The following is a 13,864-nucleotide window of genomic DNA, read 5'->3' as shown; positions in this document are numbered from 1 at the left end:
TTTCTGATTTTAATTTTAACTGCGTCATTTTTTTTCCAAACATTAACACATCTACTTTGCTTGGACTTCCCCTAGATATGAAATTCATCCAAAAGATAGCTGTAAATAATAATCGACGCTTCTTGTCAATTAAACGAATTTTATATATTAACAAAACAATTTTTTACTTTTGAACTTAACAATTCTCGCCTGCAAACAGAGAATTGGTTATTTAATTATTTATATGAAGATATGTGATGAAAATAACGGAGAAAATATCAACATATAGGCTTTGTGATTAAAAAATATTCTTATACATTACGAATTTAATTACACAATTAAATTACACAATTAAAAACAGAAAATTGTATATTTCAAAGATATAAATATTATCATAGACGTATTTTTTTATGCTTATTATTTTACAAAATTTCAAGAACGTTTCTATTTAATTTGCGGTCCACTTTGTACTATGCTTCGAAACATTTAATTGACCAACCAGAAGAAAGAAATTTACTAATTGATCAGAGAATACTTCAAAACATTTATAGCAAGTAGACCGTAACTTACATATGATCGATTATGATTTGCGTTCATATTCACTACTAGTACTGAGCCTCTATTCGTGAAAAGAAATGTGCGTATAACTAGAGAAATACTATAAATGAAAGTTCTCTAATTAGTGAAAAATTCAGCGATCAGGATGATTTTTTTTCATTTTAACCAACGAACAAAAAAAATCGAACTTTTAAAAGAAGAATTGTACCCTTTTTGAATTCCAATAATTCTAATGTTGACATGATAAATAATTATGACAGAATAAAAAATTCTTCATTAAACGGCTTCCGAGTAGTGCTTCTTATCGAACGAATATTCAATATTGATAGTTCCATGTAACATCACAGAGAGAAAATTTATATGATGACACAATATCAAATTTTGTTAAAAATTAATAAAAATTTTTATTAATATTTTGGATTAGTGCTGGAATTTACAACTTTTAGCCAAATATAAAATGAAGATTAATGTTATTAATTAATTAAGAATTATACCTTAATTAATTTTAAAAAATACATATATACAAAAATGTTTTTTAATTTACGGATGCTTTCCAATTGCTTAATACATCTTAAAACAAATGTACACAGGAATGCACAAAGTGTAGCATTATACACGATTCGGTTGGAACAGAAATGTGTACACTGTGTACGGTTTTGATTCGTTTTAAGTAGAGTTAGATCAAGGTAACTTTTTCCGCCTGTATTAAATAAAACAAGTAAAAATGTCTACTACTCAACGTTCTTCAATCTCATTTATAGCCGTCGCGGTTAGTAACATGTAATTGTCACTAGAAAACACAAGCTTACACAGCTGAGTACATATGTAGTGTTGTGTCGATGATAACGAGCAATTGGAAACGCAACTTGTGTTGCCATGTGCACAAAAGTGTCTAGGGATATTGCAATTGGAAAGCATCCATAATTTCGTAGGTGTTTATATAACTTTCAAGAGAAACATCTTTACCATACAATTTTCTTATTTTTCTTTGAATAAAATTGTATAACATGTAAATGTAAAGCAGCCTTTTTCTTTAATTGTGAAGAATTACATTACTCTAGTAACTCCGTATATTATCCTTGTTTAATATTAGATAAACAACAAGAATAAAGAGACTCGGGTAACGTTTCTAAATATAGCTCTAATAATATCGATGATACTCATGACATTCTGCTGAAAATTCTGATGAAAAAATGTAACTAAAAGTAACTAAAAGTTATTTTTTCAGTAACTATAATTATTGTATAACGAGTTTTTCAGAATTAATAATCTGTAACGATAACTTACCTTTTAAAGAGTATGGATGGATTTTCCAAGTAGCACAGCAGCGCTTGCAAAGTGCTAAAAAAAAGATTGTATGCTCTTTTTTAAGGTTTTGTTAATACTTTATAAACGTTGTGTGCTCGTTTCAAGCGGAAAGTCAGATGTGAGCAGGAGGGAAAATAAGATATGGACTTCGTTTCGCGTGGAAACATTATACAAGGAGGGGATAGTTCTTAATATTGTATGTAGCAGAAACAGGACGCTATTTATTTAATTTTCGTTGTTAATAACTTTATAATTATTAATGACCTACGTGTAAAATCTCCTTGTCGGAGGATACGATCAGAATAATCTTGATAATATGCATCAAGGTCACAGTCATCATAGCGGGGTCCCTTATTCAGTAGATATTTGTCAAAAAATAAATTATATTAATGTCTGTGAATCTGTATCCCCACAAAAAAAATTCATCTGTAAGCCATAATTAAGTACTAATTGAGTGCTAATTTATTCCTCTAGTCCCGAATTTTGTGCTTCTTTTTATTTGCAGGAAATTAATTTCAAAAGTGGGGGTGCTGACTTCATATTACGCAAGCACCCCCATTTCCATTTAAAACACATACAGAGTATGTGAGATTTGTTTACGTACTGTAAACAAAAAAATACATATGTCAAAATTTTTGCTACTTTTTTACTCTAAGATACTGCAAAGAAACTTCGAGAATTTTGAATAATTATATTTATACCAATATCGATCACTATACGTGCGCTAGTACCGCGACACTTCTGGTGAAATTTTTTAACTTAAACAATGAGCAATACATTCAGAATCGGGTTATTCTTAGAGCAAATAATTCTACAAACATTTTAAGACCAAAATTGGCTCAGCATGCAATTAATTGATTTTATGTACTTTACTCTTGTACACGAGATGGCACCACCACTATAAGTTGAGTTTTGACCACATTAAAGTAAAAAAAGTCACCTTACAGTGTGGAGTTACTAGTAGTCACATGTTATATCATTATGTTATTAATACCTCTTCTGTGGGAACTTCGTTCCGGGTAAAAAATTACAACAGTTTTTAAAATTTGTTTGAAAAAAAGATTAGATTTTTTATTATTTTTAGACATGCTTTTTAGTAAAAAAGAAAGTTTATTATTAACATTTTATTTATATAAGATTACACAGAAGTTATATATATAGATTCATTATTTCAAATTATTTATAAGATAAAGACAATCCTATTATTAGTTTTTGAGAGTTATAAAGTCAACGGATTTGAGAAACATGATTTGGAGAAAAACGCGTTTAAGGTTTAGATACTATTAATATAAAATTAGATATTTATATCAGTAATAAATAATATTAAAATTCATTGTTTTAATTTGTACAATGTTATAGTGTATTAAATACAATCCACTGCTAAAGAGCATTATAATTTTAAAAAATTATTAAATAATTAAAATAACATTTCACTTATTTTCTTAAATATTTTTTCTTAAATAATGAATACTCTGTCATTATACATATTCATAATTTATATTAATAATGATTGAGAAAGTAACTTTATATTACAATATAGTTATAAAAGAACAAAAAATACGAAAATTTTAGTAATTTATTAATACATGTATATCTGTAAAACATTGTAATTTTGCAAGTTTGACCTATAATTAGAACACGACCCATAATTGGGATCGTTATTTTATATAATCTTTCAATGACATATATTATATGTTAATATATACAATAATATTCACTCACGATAATGAAAATGAGTGCTTTTAAAAGTATAGCAACAGTAATTTCATACTATAATTGTCGCAAATTTTAAAGAATGATAAGATATAGCATTCCTTTATAAGGGAGTTTGTAATAAGTCAAAGGCACGACAAAATATTTCAATCGCCAATTGGTTTTACTAGAAGAAAAGAAATACTTTGCAGAGAAAAACTTAGAATTCTCAGACTATAAGTATATAACACATTGAGTTTGACGTATTTTTTAACCATGAAGGCATTCTATGTTCTTCTGTTGTTAACCCTCATCGGAATCGTTTTTGCAAAATCGGTATGTATTTATCAATATATTATAAGAGTACACCACAAATTAGTACATAATAATTTTAAAAAAATTTTATTAAAAACAATTTTCATTATTGCAATCTACCTAATAAAAGAAAATAATATCGCGAAAAGTATATATAAAGTATATATAAAGATATTTTTCATATAAATAAAAGAAACTTGGAGAAATAATAAAAAATGAATTTTAACAGAATTATTATTCCTATTTAGTTTAACATTATAATATATCTTCAGGATATAATACATTCATCTATTCATTTTAATTTCTCGGGAAAAAAATGTTTCATATATATATATTTATATAATTATATTGTATTGATTATAATAATATCTAAAATTATATACAGAGTGTCCCGAAATTTTTTACCAACTGCTCTTTTGATAGATAGAGCGGACTAAACTGAGTCGAAAAATCCTCTACTATTTTGTAATTTTCGCAATAATTAACAAGATATTAATTACTAAAAATTGCTAAATATTGGCCTTTAATAATTTTTATCTTGAATTCCATTTTGAATTTATTAATTTTACGGAAAAACTGCAAGAGACAAAAATTGTTTATTTTCTTCTCATAAAACTCTAAGAATTTGTTCAGAATTTTTTATCAACTTTTTAGTACTGCATTTTCTTATTTGCAACTATTTTTACTATTATGAGAAAATACAGTATTAAAAAATTCTGAAAAAATTCTAAAAAAATCCTCAGAATTTTATATAAGAGAAGGAAATAAACATTTTTTTTCTCTCGCTTTTTTTTCTGTAAAATTGATAGGATTTTAAAAAATTCTTGAGAATCAATATCTAGCTATTTTTATTAATATCTTGTTAACTATGTAACTATTAATATCTTGCGAAAATTGCAAAATTGTACAGGACTTTTCGATTCTATTTAGTCCGTTCTATCAAGAATGCTTGGCAAAAAATTTCGGAACATCCTGAATTTTTTATATAATTATGTTACAAAAATTGATATTTTTATATACACACAATTACGTACAATTATATATATAATTATATATAATTATATAAAATATGTCCATATATATACATAACATTTTTTCCCGAGTTATTATCGCAAATAATATTTTTTAAAATAAAGTTTATGGTACGTTAAAGACCTAATGATTACAATGACAAATCAAGAACATCTAATTGCAACGAACAATATAATACTAAGATACTGAATAATTCTAGATGGTTCATCTACAGAGCGGAAATGTTAGAGCAGGGCTTATTTATTAGAGTTTATATTTATTTAACAAACTTAATAAATTTGGTGCTTGAAATTGTCAGCTAAATTAACTGTTATTAAACTTTTTTTGATTCAATTTTCTACTTTTTTTTTAATTATTAGACTGTTGATCGAAAGAAAGTACCACCTCATTTAAAACCTCCTAATTCCTCTCATGATGGTGGCAATGGTGGAGGCAATGGTCCTGGCAATGGTGCACCTGGCGGTGGACCACCATCGTCACCAGGTGGTGAACCACCATCGTCACCAGGCGGTGGACTACCATCGTCAGGCGGTATACCCCTAATAAGAATGCTTTTGGTAAGGATTATGTAAAAAGAAATTACACAAAAAATTATATTTATTATTAGAATACAAGAAATATAATTCGAAAAAAAGATAAAAAGTACATATGGATAAAAATGATTTATTATACTATCAGTTTACACAAAAATCAAGAAGTATATGGCCCATCGTCCCGATAATCGATTTACTTGAGTGGATTAGGAAAAAAATCGGCAACACGAAACATTCTAAGAAAAAATCTGGACACGGAAGAAAATCGCGAAACGCAAAATCTTTATATAGAAAGTACTCATGGAAGCCTTAGCAATATTAATTAATTATACTTTCTAAATAATTCATTGACCTATGATATATGTATTACAAGTCTTTTTTTTTCTTTGAAAGTTAAAATTTTTTTTTCGGAATACAAAACGAATACAGAAATTAATATCATAAAAAACTTTAGAAGTTTAAAACTATCTTAATAATTATGAAATTTCACTAATTGTTTTATTAAAATTAATACTTTTGATTAAACATTATGAAAATAAATAAATGAATAAGATTATATAATTTATATCATGCTTATAATAGTAATAGAATTGAATAAAAAATCATTTATCATTACTTATAGAGAATTTCTTTGAATGTTGCAGCAACTAGTATGTTCTGTAGGAAGATCTCTTCTAGCAAGTATATCTTTAGATGGTCTTTGTGGACCATGAAAAAAAAATGAAACGCATTATGTAAGTTACGAATATCTCTGAACGTTATATTATAATGAATCTTTAGTCATAATTTAATAATTTCTAGAGTTTTGTATATAGATGATTTATTTTCTTACAGAAAGGATAATTTCTATTATCGACATCGTAAAGGCATTGTTATGAAACATTTTATTTATTAAATTATATTATCATCATTACTATTATACATATGACTGGAATGCACTGTACCTCTTTTTAAACACGTTTAATTTTTCGACAAATATTGTTTATATTTTGCATTTCTAATAAATAGTATATTGAGCAACTAAATTCTGTTATGAAGTTATTTCAAATATTCCATATTTTAACATAATATTAATTAATATTAATATTAATATTAATTAATGCATGATATATGCATAATTAATTATCTAATAATGATTTTGTTATTAAAACTCTTTTCAAATATTCCATATTTTAACATAATATTATGCATGATATATGCATAATTAATTATCTAATAATGACTTTATTATTAAGACTCTTTTTGTTCAAGTAATATATTTTTTAATACATATCCTCTCTGGTATAATTACATTAATATCTAAGTGTCAAGAGAATTATTGGTTTTTCTTTTTTGCTTATTCAAATTCCTGTCTAAAATAAGAATGACGGAAAAATAAACGCGCTTATTGTCGTTGGACTAGAAATAATGTTAAGATAATGTTAAGAATTCTACAATAATCGTGAACAATATTCCTAGCTCAAAATGTAACAAGCGACAATTAAAACGTTTTACCGTCAAAAATAAATTTATAAGATTGTATGTGTTGAAAATAAATCTAAAAAATGTTTTGGATTCAGGTGCACATCAATGTGTATATCATAGATAAAATCTGTAAATATATAGATAGAATAGTTTTGTATGGTAGGTCTTTAATTTATAATAACTTATTATATAAGAATGATCATGCGACTTTTACAAACAATTTATTCAAATGTTATATACGTTGATCTTTTTAATAAAATGAAGTTCCTTTAAAAAAATTAAAGATATTTTTTATGATTTTTAAACTAAATATTCAAGGTCAAATCAAGATATTACTTTATGTTCCTCTCAAAGTTATAAAACTTGTATATGTATGTATGCACACATACGTATGTATGCATACATGTACATATTATATATACAATTTTATATACAATTTATGCATATATTAAATAGAGCCGATATCAATAGATTTCATAAAAAGGCACACTATTTTTTGAAATTAATTACTGCACTTTATTAATACTGAAACATGATCTGTTTATGAATAAAAAAGTAAAATTCAAAATTCATAATTCATTAATTTTGTTTTTATATAAAATGAGCATATATATAAACAAATTCTACAAATGCGAAAAAATTCTTATAATTCTTCAAATTGCGCAGTTTAATATAAAAATTAAAATGTAGTACAATGACTAATAAGTGGCAGTGAATATGAATATATGCCACCTATAGAATATATACTACCTAAGTACCGTACATAATTATTTGGACAATATTTTATACTGTATTCCAATTTTAAAAGTTAAATAAATATCGCATACTGTACATTATTTAACACACTGTTGTACATTGTTTAATACAAATGATATTAGAATAATTACTGTTTCTTTTATCGTTGAAATATTCTTAAATGGTATTATATTAAGACTTTGCTTCAATAATTAAAATTTTAAATACGTATAATTACTATCAATATTATGCACAACAAAATAGTGTCAATTATACTAATAAAGCATTATCTGTATTGACAATAATACGTATAGGTAATATATTGCTTATTTAGCTTTTAAAGTTAAAATAAAATATAAAATATGTCGTTTGAATAATTATAAGCGATGTACTTGTTAAATCGCTGTTGGTAAAGAGTATCAATTTATTAGGCTGCAATTCATAATAACGCAAGTATGTATACGCTTTGATTTAAAAAAAAATAATAAAGATAAAAACTATTAAATAATGTCGAAATAACATAGATATCAAACATTTTAATAATATCAAGAAATTAAATTCTATATCTTTTTCCTTTATTTAACATAAATTTAATATACATTTTTCATAAATTTTATATCATTTTGATTAAAAAATCCCTTTTTTATCTGATATTTTTTTAAAGTAAAAGAAACCTGATTTTTTTCATCTGTAATGTAAATCAAAAGTTTTTCAACTGATGATAATATAAGTGCTCTAAAGTAATATAAAACAATAACATAATTGCTATTTTATAATATCCTAATTTTTTATATAACTAATTAAAAAAATGAAATTTATGAGTGCATCCGAAATTCCATGATAATGTATACGTAAATACGCAGTATTCGCTTGTGATAACAAAAAATATTTTTTTAAAAGTTTAGCAAAACAGTAATTTCATACTGTAATTTTCGTACAATTTTCAAAGAATGATAAGATATAGCATTCCTTTATAAGGAAGTTCGTAATAAGTCAAACGCACAACAAGATATTTCAACCGCCAATTGCTTTTACTCGAAGGAATACCACTTCGCAAAAACTTAGTATTTTCACCATAAGTGTAAAATATATTGCGCTTAACGTACTGTGATCATGAAAGCGTTCTACGTACTTCTGTTCTTGGCTCTCAACGGTATGGTTTTTGCAAAATCTGTACGTATACATTGATATTATAATAATACAGCACATTTATACACTACATAATAATTTCAAAGAAATTTTTATTACAGACATTTTCATTACAGTTTTTATTATTGCAATGTACTTATCAACTTGTCAGAAGAAAGTAATGTCAGTAAAAATATACAAAGACACCTTTAACAAATAAAAGAACTTGAAGGAATTATTAAAAAGATGGATATTTTAATAAAATATAGAGGAAGATCGTTGATATTGAGATAAATCACTTTGTTTTTAGACAATATTTAAATTAGAAATACTAAAACTAAAAATAGAACTTTAGAAACATAAACATTAACTTGAAAGTATCGATTATCTGATGTTGTAGTTTTTATAATACTGTTTGCAAACATTCAATAATTAACTTTTTTTGTAAGATAAGCAAAAGTGAGAGTTTTTTCATATAAATATGTACATATAGGGAAGACTGGGGCACCATGAGTCACAAACATTCAAACTCTTAAAAGTGCATCAAAATATAAAAATTTTTGTAATTTTTTTAAATAATTAAAGCATAATGCATATTTTAAAATTTAATAAGTATATTTAGTAAATATTTATTAGTTTAAAAAAAAAATAAAAACATTTGAAAAAAAAATAACCCATGGCGCCTTATTCGAGATATCATAAGCCATATACAAAATAATAGAAATGTAGAAAAATTATATGTAGAAAAATAATAGAAATAGCAAGAAATAACGGTGATGAAAGTTTAAATGTATTTTCAATTAACTTACACATTCTTAGCATAGTTACTAATACAATAAAATATAATTACAACTAATAATTATTAAATAATAAAATGGAAAGTTATAAAAAAACGAATAAGAAATAACCATTAATATAAGATAAAAAATTTATTACGATAAAATAAAATTAATTACTTAGAAGAATAAACTGCCCTTTTAATTTAATTTAATTTATAGTATATATTTTTAATTTATAGTATATATACTTTCTGTATTGTCCCGTTTCTTCATGAATATTTAATGTATGACCTATGGTACCCCAATTATATATTTAGTTATACATTTAATAAAAAACTATAAAAAATAAATATTAGATTATTAACTTGTAACATAGTAAGTTTTGAAAATATGCGCAGAAACTCGCATCTTATCTTTAAACATGTATCTTTTACTACAAAAACAATATTAAAACATTTTTATGCGATTAAAAAGTTACTATTACACCACGAAAACCATTAATGATCGATGCTTTTCGATAAAATGAAATTTAATCACTGTCATCTAGAAAAAAATATGAACAACGAAGTAACAGTCATATTGTATCAGTATTAAGTTAAATATTCTAGATTATATTAAACAATCGATTACCCATGATGCCCTGGTTTCCCCTAAATACAAGCTTATCGTCACTTTCGATATGTTTGACACTATAATTCAACATTATATAAAAATTAAGTTAGCTTATGATCTTACACGATGTGTCGGTTTACGCTTCAATTTTAAATCCATTATTATGAGAAAAATACAATTACAAAAATATGAAAAAAAGATATATAAATAAAACAGTAGATTTAAGAAACTATAAACGATGTATTATTATTATAATACAGCCACTATTATTTAAACAAAGCAGTTTGTAGAAGAACATAATAAATTATCATAAGAAATTTATTTATTTTTACATTTGTAGAATTTGCTTTTAATTAATTTTACATATTATAATCATATGATCAAGTCATATAATCAAGCCATAAATCAATTATGACTAGTGTGATGTGTAGATCAAATAAAAGTCTAAATAAATTAAATTAGTCTAATATAAATTATGAGTTTTTTAATCTTTTAGTTCTTTAATCATCTTAAATAAATTATTTTTATCAGTATTAACAAATACAACGTTTAATTTCCGAGAAATAAAAGTGTGGCCCTTTAAATGACTTACATTGGTATTGGCGACTTTTCTCTACCAATTATTTTTATATTTACTTTAAAAATATTCTTAAAGCAAATATGTCTATAATTATAATAACAATAATAAATATATTTATGCTTTAAGAATACTTTAAGAATCTGTAGGATATAAAATGTATATCTATTTATTTTGACTCGCTATTGAAAAATAATATTCTAACCTAACTAATATTTATGTAGTAAGACACGTTGAAGACATGTTGTAAGACACGTTGAAGACCTAATAATAATTACAATGATAAGTTAAGAATTTCTAATTGCATTGAAAAATATGATACTAAGACAATAGAAAATTTATAAATGCTTAATCTATAGAACAAATACGTAATCTATAGAACAAAAATATTAGATAAAGCTTATGAAATAAAATTATTATTTATTTAACAAACTTGATTAATTTTGTGCTTAAAATTATCAACTAAATTAACTTTTACTAATAAACTTCTTTAATTTAGTCTATTGGTAAACTTCTTAATTCAATTTTTTATCCTTTTTTAATTAGACTCGTGATGGAGCAAATAATGGACCACCTTCTTCAGACTCTAATGACCTTTCTATTATAGGGATGCTAAAAAATCTTCTGGTAAGGATTACGTAAAAAAATTACATGATAAGATTATTGCATTTATTTTTATTAGAACGCAAAAAATATATAGGGTAACTCCATCGCAAATACGCCGCGCTGAGATTTACGCCGCAGAAGTCAGAAAAAATAGAAGAAGTGGGAGTAATTTTTCCCGCAATTACTCTGTTACATACCTTTATGTTGTATTGTTATGATAAAACAGTAATAAGTTATGATTTCAGTTTCTTACTGTTAATATTAATTACATTATTGTGAATTGAATCGATTTGTACTACTATGTTAAGTAGTACCATCATAAATTTTTGATAAGTGCGGCATATATACCGGAATTACCCTAGGTAAATATGTTGATGAGGAGAATCAGCCCCGATGATCTTGATCTTGATATATGTTGTGACGGCCAACAGGTTTTAGCTGTCGCTCGTTATTCATTAAAAAGTTATTAAAAAGAAGAATGTAAAAAAAAATAACGTTTCTTTTCCACTATATACAACAAAATCTATATACAACAATTCTCTTTTAAAATAAATTTATTGCTTTAAAAACAAAAATTTTCTTTGAAAGCATTATTTTATCATATATTTTCGTTTTTACGTAGTAGCGCATATAGTCAATGGTTTACCAAAAAATCGCTTAGAAAGTGCACTAATCGACCAATCAACGTTCTAGTGGCTGAAAATGATTTTATTTGATTCCTCATATTATTCTGCGGAAAAACATCTATATACACTTTATTTTTTATGTGGTCATTGAATAGTTATAAACAATTTTTTGTTTAAAAAATCTAAACTTCGAATAAAAATTCCGAAAAAATTCTGTAATCTTAATTGGATCAAAATGTCTAAACTTGAAAAATGATTACTTTTATAATTTTTTTTCTCAGAAACTAGTCATCTAATTAGTATGAATAGAAAACAAAAATATTTGATCAGTCTTAAACTGTAATAAGAATTATATTATATGTTAATCTGTACCGTTATTGGCAGTGAAAACTTTATTATATAAAGCGCCGCGGACGCGTCTTTATTATAATAAAGTTTTCACTGTCAATAACAGTACAGATCAAAATAAAATAAAATTCTTGTTATAGTTTAAGATTGGCCGAATATTTTCATGTTTTATATTGATTTCATATTGATTGGATGACTAGCTTCTGAGAAAAAAATCATAAAGGTTGTTATTTTTTAAGTTTAGACACTTTTTATCTCAAAAACTATTGATTTAAACAAAAAAGTCTCGGAAACAAAAAAAATGTCACTTTGATCCAATTAAGCTTACAGAATTTTTTCGGAATTTTTATTCGAAGATTTTTTAAACAAGAAATTGTTTATAACTATTCAAGGATCACATAAAAAAATAAAGTGTATATAGATGTTTTTCCGCAGAATAATATAAGGAATCAAATTAAATCATTTTCAGCCATTGGAACGTTGGTCAGTTAGTGAACTAAAAATGGAGATATACACACCGCTCGTCTAATAAGAGCGCACAACTTTCTACACAAAGCGAGGTTTAACCCACTTTCTTCCTTGCCTAGGAATGTTTGACTTTTTTATATTTTTATCTTATATTTATATGTACACAATAACACGCACAGAATTATTTTAGCTAATTACTTAAGCTATAGGTTCTTTGTTTCTTTATTTAATAATTGTAGAGTTCTCAAAGCGCGCGAATGAACATGCGATTATAAAAATTTCTACATTTTAATTTTTATTCATTCAAAGGATTTATTTATTTAAAAGTAGAATTGAAACATTTTTTATCTTTTTAATGAATAACGAGCGACGGCTGTTGGAGATCACTCAGGGTCATGACCTTGACAACATATGTCAAAATCAAGATTATCGAGGCTAGCACTCCTCATCGACATAATTAATTTATTAAAATTGATATATTAGAACATCATAGAAATGAATGAATGAATAAAATTGTTTAATATATATTTAGCTTGTGATAGAATGCGTATCGCAAATGTAGGTGATTTGGAACAGTGCAGGTAACTTGGGACAGCATGTACGTTTGTTAAATTTAATTGTGGCATCCATCTATGAGTCATTAAAGAAAATTTAAAATTTAATCTTTCTTTAGAGACTCATGGATAGATACCACGATTAAATTTAACAAAAATACATGCTGTCTCAAATTACCTATACTGTCCCAAGTCACCTATATTTACGATACCAATAGAATAGGATAAAAATTAATTATTTACTACTTTGATGTAGCCACAGAAAATTTCTTTGAATGTTGCAGAATGAACAAATATGCCCTATATTAAAACTAATACTAGATATACTAGGTATATCTAGTAATTTATATACAATAATGTGTCATGATTTATAAACAATATACAATAATAGTTCTAATACTTGTAAAAGGAAAGATGAAATGCGCATGATGTAAGTTTTGAATATGATCTCTGAACATTGAATATTGCCCTATGAAAAATCTTTAGCAATATTTTAATAATTTCTGAAGTTTTGTATATAAATAAATTAAATTTTTTACAGAAAAGATAA

At 25.2% G+C, this 13,864-nt stretch overlaps 1 protein-coding gene across 3 annotated transcripts; it reads left to right on the top strand.

The window, feature by feature from the left end:
- The first annotated feature begins 3,110 nt into the window (after positions 1-3,110).
- Positions 3,111-13,864, top strand: LOC105154806 (uncharacterized). 3 transcript variants are annotated; one of them, XM_087407478.1, is made up of 6 exons: positions 3,111-3,873; positions 5,244-5,441; positions 6,062-6,151; positions 6,252-8,769; positions 11,259-11,339; positions 13,599-13,864. In XM_087407478.1, the coding sequence occupies exons 1-3, from the start codon at positions 3,814-3,816 to the stop codon at positions 6,128-6,130; spliced, it is 327 nt and encodes a 108-aa protein (XP_087263604.1). In that variant the 5' UTR covers positions 3,111-3,813; the 3' UTR covers positions 6,131-6,151; positions 6,252-8,769; positions 11,259-11,339; positions 13,599-13,864. The 3 variants fall into 3 exon arrangements, with proteins under 3 accessions (XP_087263604.1, XP_087263603.1, XP_011068834.1); XM_087407477.1 differs by having other exon boundaries at positions 6,252-8,789; XM_011070532.2 differs by lacking the exons at positions 11,259-11,339; positions 13,599-13,864 and adding an exon at positions 8,867-9,533 and having other exon boundaries at positions 6,252-8,789.

The sequence above is a fragment of the Acromyrmex echinatior genome, chromosome 6, assembly GCF_024713525.1.
Source record: "Acromyrmex echinatior isolate Ae372 chromosome 6, ASM2471352v2, whole genome shotgun sequence".
In the NCBI taxonomy this organism is placed as follows: Eukaryota; Metazoa; Arthropoda; class Insecta; order Hymenoptera; family Formicidae; genus Acromyrmex; species Acromyrmex echinatior.
This window is presented reverse-complemented; position numbering and strand designations above follow the sequence as displayed.